This window comes from Lupinus angustifolius, chromosome LG04 (assembly GCF_001865875.1).
Source record: "Lupinus angustifolius cultivar Tanjil chromosome LG04, LupAngTanjil_v1.0, whole genome shotgun sequence".
Lineage (NCBI taxonomy): Eukaryota > Viridiplantae > Streptophyta > Magnoliopsida > Fabales > Fabaceae > Lupinus > Lupinus angustifolius.
The window spans coordinates 2,449,140-2,463,606 of record NC_032012.1 but is presented as its reverse complement, the minus strand read 5'-3'; the positions used below and the strand labels follow the sequence as shown (position 1 = coordinate 2,463,606).

The window sequence follows — 14,467 nt, the reverse complement described above, 5'->3', positions numbered from 1 at the left end:
TTCCACCATCGCACTCACACTTATACATACTTGTAGTGGTGGATTATGTTTCCAAGTGGGTCGAAGCAATAGTTTCATCAAGGGATGATGCCAAGACTGTAGTGAAGTTTTTGAAAAATGAATATATTCAGTAGATTTGGCACACTTTGGGCTCTTATTAGTGATGGAAGATCACATTTTTGTAATTCTCAATTGGAGAAGGTCCTTCAACATTATGGGGTCCAACACAAGGTGGTATCACCCTACCATCCACAAACAAATGGACAAGTACAGGTATCAAATAGAGAGATAAATAGGATCCTGGAGAAAACAATTTCAACAACAAGAAATGATTAGTCTCTTCGGTTGGATGATGCACTATGAGCTTATAGGACGACATTCAAGGCCCCTACTGAATTATCATCTCATCAACTAGTCTATGGTAAATCATGTCATCTCCCGGTGGAGCTTGAACATAAGATATTTTGGGCTCTTAAATTCTTCAATATGAATCAGAAAGTAGCTGGTGAGAAAAGGAAGTTGCAGTTGCAACAATTGAAAGAGATGAGGCTCACTGCATATGAGTCCTCCAAGTTGTACAAGAAAAAGGTCAAAATGTACCACGACCGAAAAATCCATAAAAAAATTCCCGGCCAGGACAAAGTGTATTGTTGTTCAATTCTAGGATGAAACTGTTTCCGGTAAAACTGAAGTCAAAATGGTCAGGAACTTTTTTAGTTAAGGAAGTCAAATCACATGGAGAGATTGAACTACAAAATCCAACATCTCAGAGAAGTTGGATAGTTAATGGCCAAAGATTGAAATCCTACTTGGGTGGTAACGTCGAGCGGCTCACCACAATCATCAACTTATCAAATGCTTAAAAGAACAGGTGTCGAGCTAATGACGTTAAACAAGCGCTACCTGGAAGGCAATCCAGCTTTTATGTTTTTGTTTTGCTTCACTTTTGTACTCCATGATTGTTTTGTGTTAGTCATAAATCAGTGTATGTAGTTTGAGGTGCATAATGTGTGTTAGAGTGAGTGAAAATCAAATTTAAAATTTGGTGCATAGGTCAATTTTCTGGGATTTTAATGGATAATTTGTGCCCAAGCGAGACAATGACCAATTTTGAGTCATCTTGACTGCATGACTGTCGCCCAGGCGAGAGTACCTCGCTCAAGCGAGGGAAACAGGTCAAAATACTTATGATTCTCGCATAGGCGAGACTGGATCGCTTAAGCGAGAAATAGAAAAGAATCTTTGCCCAGCTCTCGCCCAAGCGAGAGTTCCTCGCTCAAGCGATAGGGGCATAGACCAGTTTTAAAAAAGGGGGATAAGGGTCAAACCCTTCATTTCCCCCTTCAAGAAAAACAAGTGAGAAGAGAGAAAAAACCTTCCCAAGAGCTCTCAAGCTTATTACTTCACAAAACTCGTGCATTCACTTGACATTTGCATCATGAGCTAATAACTATAAGTACATGTTGGCTCTTAAGCTCTTCACCTCACTTGGTTTTTTCAAATTTCTTCCTATTTGTGCATTGTGAAAACTTCCACTTGCTATAGACACATTTAGGTTCGATTAGGAGGTTGTATGTGCTACATTATCTTATTAATTAATCATTATGTTGTGATTGTGAAGCCATGAATGTTATCACTAAGGAACTCAGGGATTCTAAGTGGGAAATCCAAGTACTTCATGAACTTGGCACTCAAGTGCTTTGATTTGGTTATGGTTACTATAATGACATTGTTATGGTATTGGTTGAATTATGTTTAATTACTAATTGATTTGAGTGGTTTTGATGTGATACAGGAGGAAAACGATTGTGGCTAAAAATAACCCCCCTCCTCCGAAGAGAATGAGATGACCACCTAGCTCTCAACCTCCATTGTGCTTTGACCGGACCAGATTCACCTTAAAAGAAAGAGATGAGCAATTTACTATCCTCAAATGGGTCTTTGTACTAGAGAGGCGGGTCCAGCTGGGAATAGATGACTACCCACTATTCAACAGACACATGGATAAGCTAAAATGGTGGCCGTTAGAATCCCCTAATGACAAGCACAAGTCCGGGGTACGAAGCTGGACCATCAGATATGACAGGGACACCATCAATGCTCTGTTGAATGCACCTTATGAGAATATAGATGGCCATCTTGATGATTATCAACGGATGATAGCAGATAACTCAACCATGGCCCATGGGTTCAACAATGATGAGACAGTTGCGACTCTCTGTATTCCAGGGAGGTCATTCAGTACCAACAGTGATGGTCAGCCCCAACAAATCTACATGAAGCATATGACCACAGTGGCCCAAATATGCATGATGCTATTGCTGCATAATGTCATCCCTAACAGCCAAGTGTCATCTCTACCCATGTTTGACTACTATATCATGTTTAGTATTTTGAAAGGATTGTGGATTGACGTGACAACCATAATTTCTAACAAAATCTATAAGACTGCAGTGGAAGGGGGTAAGAAAGGGACCATGAGCTTCCACTCATTGACTACAACACTGTGTGCTCAGCAGGGAGTGCTAGTTAACAGAACTGAAAAGATAAAATTGCCTATAACTAGGCAGTATGTGCAGCAGAATTGCAAGGAAGACAATGTTAACCAAGAATGATTAGGGCATGCACAATCATCACAATAGCATCACCAACAACCACAACATCACCCATAGCATCAACCTCAAAATTTGACACTAGAGCAGCAGATTAGTGAGCTCAAAGTTCATATGGAGCATGTGGAGCTCCAAAATGACATTCTGCATCAGGGACAGATGCATTAGTAGTAAGGCCTCTATTCTGCATATCAGGTTTAGTAACAGGCTGTATTTGAAGAAAAGAATATATACTCTTCAAAATGCAGGAAGGAAAGCCCATAAAAGATCATCTGGATGAACTTAACAAAATTATTCTTGATCTAAAGAATATTGATGTTAAAATTGAAGATGAAGACCAAACAATTCTTCTACTATGTTCCCTTCTAGGTTCTTACGAGCACTTCATCGACACCATGATGTATGGTCGAGAAGATCTGACCTTAGACGAAGTAAAGGCGGCATAAAGGCGGCGTTGCACTCGAAAGAACTGAAGAAAAAAGTGTCAGATTCGAGATCTGAAGGCTTAGGTGATAGTCTATTTGCTAGAGGAAGAACAGAGAAGCGAAATCAATTTGGTGAAAGAGGAAAATCTAGGTCCAAGTCTAAAGCAAAACCTAGAAAGTATAAATGCTTTCACTGTCACAATGAGGAGCATATAAGAAAGAATTGCCTATAGCGCAAAGGCAATGAAAATATTTATGAATATGGAGATGCATCTGTAGTAAATGGCTATGATAATGCAGATGCACTAATAGTCTCAGAGCACGACTCAAAAGATGAATGAATACTTGATTCTGGATGCTCAAATCACATGTGTCCCATTAAGGATTGGTTTTCCACTTACCAACCCTTATATGGGGGCAAGGTCCTTTTGGGAAATAATGCTCCCTGCAAGGTCATCGACATCAGCACAATTAGAATGAAGTTTTTCGATGAAATCGTAAGGACGTTGACAGATGTAAGGCATGTTCCAGAATTGAAGAAAAATCTGATTTCCTTGGGAACACTGGATTCAAAAGGTTATAGCTACGAAGGTGAAGGTGGAGCTATAAGAATATCTAAAAACGCTATGGTTGTAATGAAAGGAAAGAAAGAGAATAGTCTCTATATGTTACAAGGAAACACAATTACGGGTGTTGTTGTTGTATCCTCAACATCTAATTCTGATGTCACCAAATTATGGCATCTAAGAATGGGTCATGTCAGTGAAAGAGGTCTAGCCGAGTTGGCCAAACAAGGATTACTATGCGGTCAACAAGTCGGGAAGGTAGACTTTTGTGAACATTGTGTTTTCGGAAAGCAATGTCGGATAAAATTCAATGATGTAGTTCATCGAACAAGAGGCACATTGGATTATGTACATTCTGACTTGTGGAGTCCTTCCCAAGTACCTTCTCATGGTGGTAGTAGATACATGTTAACATTCATTGATGACTTTCAAGGAAGGTGTGGATTTTCATTTTGAAACACAAAGTGAAGCATTTGTCAAGTTCAAACAGTGGAAAATCTTGATCAAAAAGCAAACCGGGAGAAATATCAAGAGACTGAGAACTGATAATGGTCTAGAATTCTGTAGCAGAGAATTCAGAAATTTTTGCAAGAATCACGGTATTGTCAGACATTATATCGTGGGACACACTCCACAACAAAATGGACTTGCAGAACGAATGAATAGAACCTTACTTGAAAGGACAANGATGTATGTTGTCAAATGTTGGATTGCCAAAAGAATTTTGGGCAGAAGCTGTCAGTACAGCTTGTTACTTGATCAACAGATGTCCATCAACGACCATTGGTTTCAAAACTCCAGAAGAGATGTGGTCGGGTATTCCGGCAAATTATGAAAAATTGAGGATATTTGGTTGTTCTGCATATGCTCATAGCAAAGAAGGAAAACTTGATGCATGAGCATTGAAATGCATTTTTCTTGGATATCATGACGGTGTGAAAGGATATAAGTTATGGTGGCCAGAAAAAAGAAAGTGCATTATTAGTAGAGATGTTACTTTTAATGAAGCTGAAATGTTAAAGCCTTATACAAAGTCATCAAGTGAAATTGAAGATCCTAATATCTTGGAGAAGGTGGAGTTTGAGGTGGAGCCAACAAAAGAAAAAACACTTGATCAAGAAGAAGTCCATGATGCATGTACTGATAATGATCTCTCCCAATTACAATATTATCAGTTGGCTAGGGACAGGCAGATGAGACATATAAAACCTCCTGAAAAGTATGTGAACCACAATCATATGAAGAAGCTATCAACAACGAAGAAGCTTCCAAATGGATTTCTGCCATGATAGAGGAAATTGAGTCTCTTCACAAGAATCATATTTGGGTTCTTGTGAAGCGGCCGAAGGCTCAAAAGATTTTTGGATGCAAATGAGTCTTTAAGAAGAATGAAGGAATCCCTGGGGTTGAAGATGCAAGATTCAAGGCGCGATTAGTGACCAAAGGTTTTACACAAAGAGAAGGCATTGATTTCAATGAAGTTTTCTCTCCTGTGGTAAAACATAGCTCTATTCGCATCATACTTGCAATTGTAGCTCATTTTGATCTAAAACTTGAGAAATTAGATGTAAAAATGGCATTCTTGCATGGTGAGTTGGACGAACAAATCTACATGAAACAACCTGAAGGATTTGAAGGTCAAGGGATGAAAGATCATGTTTGCTTGCTGAAGAAATCTTTATATGGCCTAAAGCAATCTTCCAGACAATGGTATCAACGATTTGACACCTTCATTCTTGAAAATGGATATTCCATAAGTTAACATGATAGTTGCGTCTACTAAAAGAAGCTTGCAAATAAGTCATTCATATATTTGCTTTTATATGTTGATGACATGTTGATCGTATGTAAGAACATGTCAGAAATTAGAAACTTGAAAGCTCAATTGAGCTCAGGGTTTGAAATGAAGGACTTAGGAGCCGGAAAGAAAATTTTGGGAATGGAGATTCAGAGGGATAGAAAAGATGGGACACTCTTTCTGTCACAAAAGAAGTACATTGAGAAAGTGTTGGAACGCTTTGACATGCAAAATGCTAAACTAGTCACTACTCCATTGGCGACCCATTTCAAACTTTCAATGACTTTGTGTCCACAAACTGAGAATGAAAAAGAGGAGATGTCAAGTGTACCTTATGCTAGTGCGGTTGGCAGTCTCGTGTATGCCATGGTATGCACTAGACCATATATTGCTCATGCAGTAAGTGTGGTAAGCAGATATATGGCAAATCCTGGTAAAGTTCACTGGAAGGCTGTGAAGTGGATTATGGGCTACCTAAAAGATATCACAAATATAGGGCTTTCGTATGGTAAAGTCAAAGATGCTGGAAACAAGATCACTGGATATGTTGAGTCGAATTATGCTGGAGATCTAGATAAGCGAAGATCGCTCGCCGAATATGTCTTTACACTATGTGGTTGTACTATTAGTTGGAAAGCAACACTACAATCAATTGTTGCTTTGTCTACAATTGAGGCAGAGTACATCTTAGTAACAAAAGTTGTAAAGGAAGCCATTTGGGATAAAGGTCTAATTGAAGAGTTGGGTATACAACTCGAAGAAACAACCATCTATTGTGATACTCAAAGTGTTATACATCTGACAAAGAATCCAATGTATCATGAAAGAACTAAGCATATTGATGTTCGGATGCACTTTATCAGAGACGTAGTGGAGAGAGGGGTTGTTAGAGTGGAGAAAATACCCACTGCAGATAATCCGGCGGATATGATGACGAAGCCAGTTCCAACTATCAAGTTCAGACATTGTCTAAACTTGATTAATATTCAGGATCTCTAGTGAGCATGAAGAAGAGTAGCGGGAGAATAACTATGATAGTCTTTTAGCCAAGGTGCAGATTTATTGAATATTGGCTAAATGAAAAAGATGATGAAAAAACTTTCTTGAGCCAAGCAAAAAAGAAGTGGATAAATATCATCTTGAAGAAATGGAGAATTTCTAGCCAAGTAAAAAGAAGTGACTAAGGTGAAACCAATATTAATGCTCTTTTCTTTTGGCCACATAATCTTCAAGAGCTTTGGCTATAAATAGGAGTGATACCATTGTAAGACATACCAAATACTTAGCTTAGTGCATGTTCTCTCTTCTTGTTCTCATGTTCTAATTGTGTGAGAAATACTTGAGTGAGAGTGAAATTGAGTTACTTGGGCTTTTGGAAGTGAGTGAAACACTTATAGTTCTCTTTTATCATAGTGGAATAATCCTTGTTGCTCTTCAGCTGTGGACGTATGCAAATTGTCGAACCACATTAAATTCTCGGTGTCATTTTCTCTATTATATTTTCTCCAACAAGAACAATACTACAAAGGAAATCACAATTCTAAATAAAATTTTCTATAAACAATCAGGTGAAAGTATATAAATGCTCGTGGGACCACTAGTGTCCATGATGGTAAATTGGTAATCATATATTAACCCATTAGCCCCATTTCTTTCTAGAAAACAAGGTTTCAATTATTCTTTTACTGGGTTTTGCTTTCACAAGTGTAGAGGCAAAAGAAAAGCCCATATGTGATAATCAGTCACTCAAATTTTATACCTGTTATGAGAAACTACAGTGTCTCCAAAAGAAGTTGAAAGTTGAAACAAACCGAGCTTTTATTAGCTAGAAGGTCATGAAAAAAATTGAAGGGGGCATGAAACCATGAAAATAAAGCTCCCAGAACCTTTTCTTTTTCCTATAGGACTCCATCTCCATCTCCATCTCCATCTCCATCTCCATCTCCATATCTTATTTGAAATAAATCAAATTCCTATAACTTATAAAACAAAATTAGTTATGCTGACAAAAATTTCCAACCCATCACAGACTTCAGCATGCATGAATCACTAGGGATGGTTATGATATTTTATAGGTTTGATGCTAAAAATAGGAATCCTAATTTACCAAAATAACATAATTAATTATGTGAAATTTATATACTAAAGTTTGAATAAAATGGAGGGGCAAAAATAAATTGTGAGAATGAAATAAAAATAAGTATTCATTGTCAGAATTATTTAATTATTAATACTTGTATAATAATGTTTGAGCAAAATATGTATAGTACAAATAACGAATTATGTAATACTTGCATAATAATGTTTGAATAAAATATATCTCTAGTACGTAATATTATCCTAATTTAAAAAAATAACATAATTATTTATGTGAAATTTATATACCAAAGTTTGAATAAAATGGAGGGGCAAAAATAAATTGAGTGAAATAGAAATAAATACTCATTGTCAAAATTATTTAATTCTTGTATAATAACATTAGCAAAATATCTAGTACAAATAACAAATTATATTTGCATAATAATGTTTGAATAAAATGTGTCTAAGAAGATATTATGTAATACATTTACGGGATCAATCTATTGTCTCACAGTTTTGTGCTACTCCATAAGTCAGATATGATTAGTCAAAAAAATATTTAATAATTACAATTTTAATTTAAATAAATTTTTTTAACCTATCAAAATTAATAGTACATAGAGTGAATAAAAAGTGGGACAACAAATATAATCCAGAGGATTGATTATTGTTACATGAACATGGGTCCAAGATATTAATTTTTGGTCAACTTCTTAATTAATCTTAAACGATTTCATTCATTGCTAAACTACATCAAATATATAATATGATACAATGATCATTGTAAATCAATAAAGTATCAAATGAAGTCATGCACATAACCAATTTAAAAAGGAATAAAAGCTAGTATTACAAAAGTGAATCCGTTCATAAAAATCTTGGAAATAAAATTATTTGTATAAATAAAAAAAATAATTTGGACCTCGTTAATTATGGGCCTGTGCGCAGTAGGCGCACTCCTAAGGGCTGTGAATCCCAAAACACAAACTTGAAGTGGTAATTCAATTTTGATCTTATCTTAAGAAGAAAACTAGGTGGAAATGAAGGGAGGAAAAATCCATAAACAACTATTATCTTTTTTTCATGAAACTAAATGGAAGTAAAGCTCCATCATTTACTACAAAATAAACCAACAAAATATGAGAATATATTTGTGTTGTAAAGTTAGTAAAAACCTGATTCCCTTTCATTCTAAATTTCATAAATATTTAGAATTAGAAACCATATCCAGATATATGTTTTCCCCCTCCAGGAACTGCACTATAGGACTTAAATCCATGTCTGCAAATCACTTGTTCTTCTTTGGTTCTTTTGCATATTGATTTATCAATGCCTCGACATCTTTCCAGATGCGGCCCTCGACCAATATTCCATCCTTAGTAAACCTGCAATTCGAACAAAAATATATTGATGCATTTTGAACGCTAAAAAACTTCATAATAATGAGTAAATTTGGTCATTGCCACCGTGTGCATGCATAAGTGAAGGATTTTGGTAGGGAGACAGAGAGGGAAATACCATTCGGTAACACTTTTGGTCAGATGTACTGGTTTATTTGCAGAAACGGATTTGGGATCTGCACTTGCTATGGTTAGTGTGTACATGTCTGAAAATCTGGGCAATTTCGACGAAACTACCAAACCAGTTGTGCTGAAGGATCCCTGTATAAAGAAAATTACAGTAAGTTAATACACAGTAAAGTCATAATTTAAGTTGAGAATGCCTTGAGCTTCTGCTGGAAAGCTAATACCAAAGAATTACTTGGATTTTGTGACACAGTTCAAAGATAAATTTGAATTAGAATGCATATTTATTATTTTTTGTGTGTGCAACGTTAATCCCCCTACTCCCATTTCTGCATACGCAGGCAAATATCTAGATGAATTTAACAGCCAGCACAAATATATAAACATAAAAGCTGTACACGGTTAGACTGCCAAGCACCAATTATGTTGCGTCATTGCTATTTGCTAATCAAGCAAACACTTCAGTAAAGGATTATTTGAATATTATATTAAGTAAACATTACTGCCTTACCAAACTGGCATTAAGTTCATGAGTTTATCTACAGTAAGCTTGATGTGGCACATTCAATACACATGTGATTTGCTTGGTATTGTGTCTGATATGTACCAAGTTAAAACAGCCATGTCCAGATTACACTATCTATCTCAACAAGGCCTACACAAATATTCAAATTGCAATTCCACAATCGTAAGACAACTGCCCAAACCTAATGTTCTATTGGAAGGGATGAAAACTAAAACACAAAAAAAGGTATGGAAGATTTATACATAAGATGAAGGTGTATGTCTCTATCACCCAAGCATTAAATACACAAAGTTCGAATAACCAATGTACAAAACAGGGGCTATATAACTTCATGAATATACTTCTAAGGATGACAAATAAAGCCTCTAACTCTAACCTATACAACAAAAACCTAAGCCTCTAACCTACATTTAATTGAAATCAAAGGATCACAAGATTCACAAAACTATCGATTCATCACTCAGACACTCAGGGTTCTAATAGTCCACATTAAACAATAACACATTCAGCAGAAGAATGAACAATAAACATGATCTGTAGGGTATTATATTAAATCCAACAGCTGAGGAAATTATATAAAGCTATTAGAAATGGAAAAAACAAGTACTTTATCTAAAAGCTATTAGAAACTCACTGCTGGAGGATAAGTAAACAGAATGGCATCTTTCTCCTTAGTGTAAATGATCAGCTGCAACAGCCCATTGAAGACTACATACGTGCCGAAGTTAAAGATCAAACAAATTGAAGCAAAATCAATAAAAATGGCAATAGATGCCCAAAATTATTTCCTTTCATAAAACCAAAAACAATTTTATATTCATAAGGAGAGGGCAAAAATAATGGTATTCATCAACAGGAACTCCACCAACCATGAGAATTAATTAGAAATTTGTAGAAAGTTTTACCTTCCCAACTCCCAGGTATAAATTTATTTATTTTAAAATTATATTGTATGGTCACATTGGGTTCAATATTCAAGAGAAACAGCTGCAATCAAATTCCATTCATCAATAAGCAGCAAACTAAACCAAAAAAAAAAAGCTAGGGAACTCCAATATTGACAAATTGCTGTATCCTACACTACCCCAAATTTTTTCCAAGATTAAAAACCCAATTAAATAAAAACCCAAGCCATAAATATTATTAAACAAAAAAACTAACTACAGTTCCTCTCTTCAAATATCATTACTTCCTCTACAACAATTAACCCAATTTTGCAAAAATATTTTCCCTGATATTCCAAAACTTTAGACAAGGATATAAGATGATGCAGACAATGAGAAAATCCTTGTTCTCAGGGAACTTCTTCTTATAAAACTGAGCAAACAGAGCAATGACGATGATGATAGTCCCAATCAAGAGCCTCACATTGCTCAGTCTCACATCTTCCACGTACCCACCATTCTTTACTATCTGTTACGAAGATAATATAAAAAATTAAGCACGACCCAAGAACCAAAAACTCAATCAAATACATAAAGACTAAAACTTTGTTTGGAATGGATAAGATCTGAAAGAAAAAGGGAAAAGGGGGATTAGGGTTTAACGAACCTCAGAAACAGACTCATCAATGATGTGTTTGATGGAGTTGTGATCCAGAAGATTGGCTTTCTTTGGAGCTTTAGAAGAAGCCATTTTTTCTTAATTCTTCGCTTTGAGAAAAGCAGTTCTCAAATAAAACTCTCACTACTAACAATGGCTAATGTAACGTGTTGTTAGTGATTAAATAATATCCCTGTATCAAATTTAAGAATGCTTTATGAATAAAATAAATTGTCATAAGTTTGATTCTTTCATTCATTAAATCAATTGTTTCCTTTGGTAAGGAGAGAAAGTCACGTATATAAGAAATATGATATAAATATATTGTTTAAAAAAGGTAATTTTATATGAAAAAAATAATAAGTTTAAGATACGATTTTCTGACGTTGAATTACTCTTCTTTTTTTTGTATTCTTTAAACAATGTTTTTTTAGATATTGAATTGAGTCATTATTCTACGTTCTTAATAAAAATTGAAGGGGTTGGACTTATTAAAAAATAAACCTCGATTTAAAAAGGGTATTAGTAATAATATCTTTTTATTTGTTTCAAAAAATTAATAAATAAATTTGTGTATAGTATATTACCAAAATGTATATAGCACTTTACTTATGTCTTTAGTTTTGGGGAGGATAATTAAGTCATTATATAATAATGAATACCATAAAATAAAATTGTTTTGCAGATTGATTTATTACTAATTAGTGATATTACTAAAATAAAGTTGTCTTCACATTTTCTTCTTCTTCCTTCTCCATCTCACAGATATGTCCTCCATCATTTCTGTTATGTCTCCAGACACATCTCTATCGATCATTTCACATATTTGTCATTTGCCGAGTCTCTATCAATTCTGTTGAGACCTCACATGAGGAATTGTAGTTATTCAACATAAACAACAAGGTTAACAATGGAAGGAGCATTTTTTGAGAGAGCGAATTAGAAGAGATGTTGGGAAATAGAGAAGATAGAAACAATGGAAAATGTATTGTTGGACAGGAAATTAAAGGAGAGATTGGGAAAGAGAGAAGATAGAAATAATGGAAGGAGCATTTTTGGAGAAAGAGAATTAGAAGAGGGAATGAGAGATAGAAAAGATAGAATATTTAGTTTTTCCACACTATAATTTTTCATTCAAAGTCAATAATCATTGTTTTCTTTTTGTCCTAGATAAGAATTTTTCATAAAAATAAAATTATAATTCTTAGTTGTTGGTCTTATACCCCAATTAATTTAGAAAGATGATCATTCTCATCTTGTATCATGTATTTATGTTTGCAATTTAGACTTTAGATTTGTTAAAGTTGTTTGTCTATAAATTTTTTAGTAAACTATGGACATATATTATAAATTTCAATATGTACATGTTGGAAAATTTTGTTACATGTTTATATATATATATAAATAAATAAGTGTATCTGTTTGGTTTAACTGGCATTGAGCCCCACTTATTTTCATGGTCTTGGATGTGCTTAATGGACATATCCAAGAACCAACCTTGCAATGCATGCCTTTTAGCGAATGATTTTATCATAGTCGAAGGCTCAAGAGTGGAGTTAAATGATAAGCTACAATACTGAGACAAAATTTAGAAGAAAATAACTTTCATATAAGTTAAAGTAAGACAAAATATATTGAATGTAAGTTTAGTAAGAAGTTAATAAACAAGATTGTCGATATATAAATTAGAGATCATACCAAACTGAAAGTCATTAGATTTAAATATCTTAGGTCAATCATATAATATGATGACAAAAATTAAGTGGATATGGCCAAAATACTCGTCTCAAGGGTACTCACAAAAATAATTTATGGCGGGGAATATCATGAACTAGCCCCACTAATACCCGCATATTTACAAATTTATTTTTTAATAAATATTTTTATTTTATAATTATAATCATCTATTTTGTTATTATTTTATAATGAATTTTAGTGATTAAATACAATGATAAAATTAATATTAACATAAATTTTATTATCCATACAATAATTATATATATAATATATATATATATATATTGATTATTAAAAAATATATAAATATATACTTAAACTAAAAAATCGGTTAGGACTTGCACATACCTACTAACCACAAATAGTATGGGTATGGACACGAAAAACACTACCCACCCCCGCCCCTTTGCAATTCCTAAAATTGAGAGAGATTTAAACCACACTATTCAATAGAGGTGGATGAAATAGCAAGGTGTTTCTTGTATCATGTGTGATATAAAGGTATCACTAAAGTTTATGAGAAAATTTTACCACATAATATTATACAAGACTCAATGTTTGATAGTAAAATATTAATCAGAGAATAAACTCAACGTAAGATAGATGAAAATGTTGATTGAATGTGTGGTTACACTATACATCATAGGATTAAGAATCAATGTATTTATTAACAATATAATAAAAAAAACTCCCTCATGCCACATGTCACTTTCTCCTTCCCTTACGCCACATGTCACTTTCTCCTTTCCTCATGCCACATGTCACTTTCTCATTCCTTCATGCCACATGTCACTTTCTCCTTACATTTTTTCCTTCATGCTACATGTCACCTCCTCCTCACATATTTTTCTTCATACTTTTTATATATTATATATTTTATATGCTAATAATAATTTAATATTAATTAGTGATTGGTTCATGTCGCTACCCCACTAAAATTGAGTGTTTACAACATCTATGTTTTGTTATGTTAAAAAGTAATAGTCATTGAACATTAGATGAAATTGAAATCATTTTTCACATTCAAATTATTTCTTTACATTAATCTATCTATATAATTTAATGTTTACCATTAATCTAAGAATAATTGTACTTTTTCACCTCATCAAAGTTTTTTGACATTTTTCGCACTGAATTTTAATATTACAGTTCAGATTCTTTGAATTTTAATTGCCACATGTCAATTTCTCCTTACATTTTTTCTTCATGTCACATCTCACCTCCTCCTCACATTTTTTCCTTCCTACTTTTTATATATTTTATATGTTAATAATAATTTAATACTAATTGTAGAAAATTCAAATTAAAAATTATCAATTTATTTTTCTTATGTGCTTGAACATGCAAATACACAAGTAAGATGTATATTCTTAATAATATGAATGTATGAGTAATATGTGCGTTTTAACTATGCAAATACATGAGTAACATATGTTTTTTTAATAATGCGAATGTACGGGTAACATGTGTGCTTTTAGCCATGCGAATGCACGGGTCACATGTATTTAATTACTATCATTATATTATTTAATTAAAAGATAACAATTATATATATATTCATGAAAAATATATGTATTTTAATTAGTAATATAACAAATCAATTATTAGACTCTTTTTATTATTTTGATTAAATTTATCAGAAAAAATATCTGTCAT

The 14,467-nt window shown here is 33.7% G+C and overlaps 1 protein-coding gene across 2 annotated transcripts; it reads right to left on the bottom strand.

Annotated features, from left to right (window-relative positions):
- On the bottom strand, window positions 8,537–11,272 carry LOC109345081 (probable signal peptidase complex subunit 2). Of its 2 annotated transcripts, XM_019583861.1 has the most exons (6): window positions 11,084–11,272; window positions 10,794–10,945; window positions 10,167–10,248; window positions 8,999–9,141; window positions 8,754–8,865; window positions 8,537–8,705 (listed from the first exon to the last, which is right to left on the bottom strand). In XM_019583861.1, exons 1-5 carry the CDS (start codon window positions 11,165–11,167, stop codon window positions 8,769–8,771), a joined length of 558 nt encoding a protein of 185 aa, XP_019439406.1. In that variant the 5' UTR covers window positions 11,168–11,272; the 3' UTR covers window positions 8,537–8,705; window positions 8,754–8,768. The 2 variants fall into 2 exon arrangements, with proteins under 2 accessions (XP_019439406.1, XP_019439405.1); XM_019583860.1 differs by having other exon boundaries at window positions 8,578–8,865; window positions 11,084–11,271.

Excerpts from the sequence above, each read along its gene's own strand:
- LOC109345081 (XM_019583861.1), bottom strand. The coding sequence starts at position 11,167 with ATGGCTTCTTCTAAAGCTCCAAAGAAAGCCAATCTTCTGGATCACAAC. Across the intron at positions 10,946-11,083 it reads TTGATGAGTCTGTTTCTGAG|ATAGTAAAGAATGGTGGGTA; the intron begins GTTCGTTAAACC and ends TCTTCGTAACAG. Across the intron at positions 9,142-10,166 it reads TGTTTACTTATCCTCCAGCA|GGATCCTTCAGCACAACTGG; the intron begins GTGAGTTTCTAA and ends TTCTTTATACAG.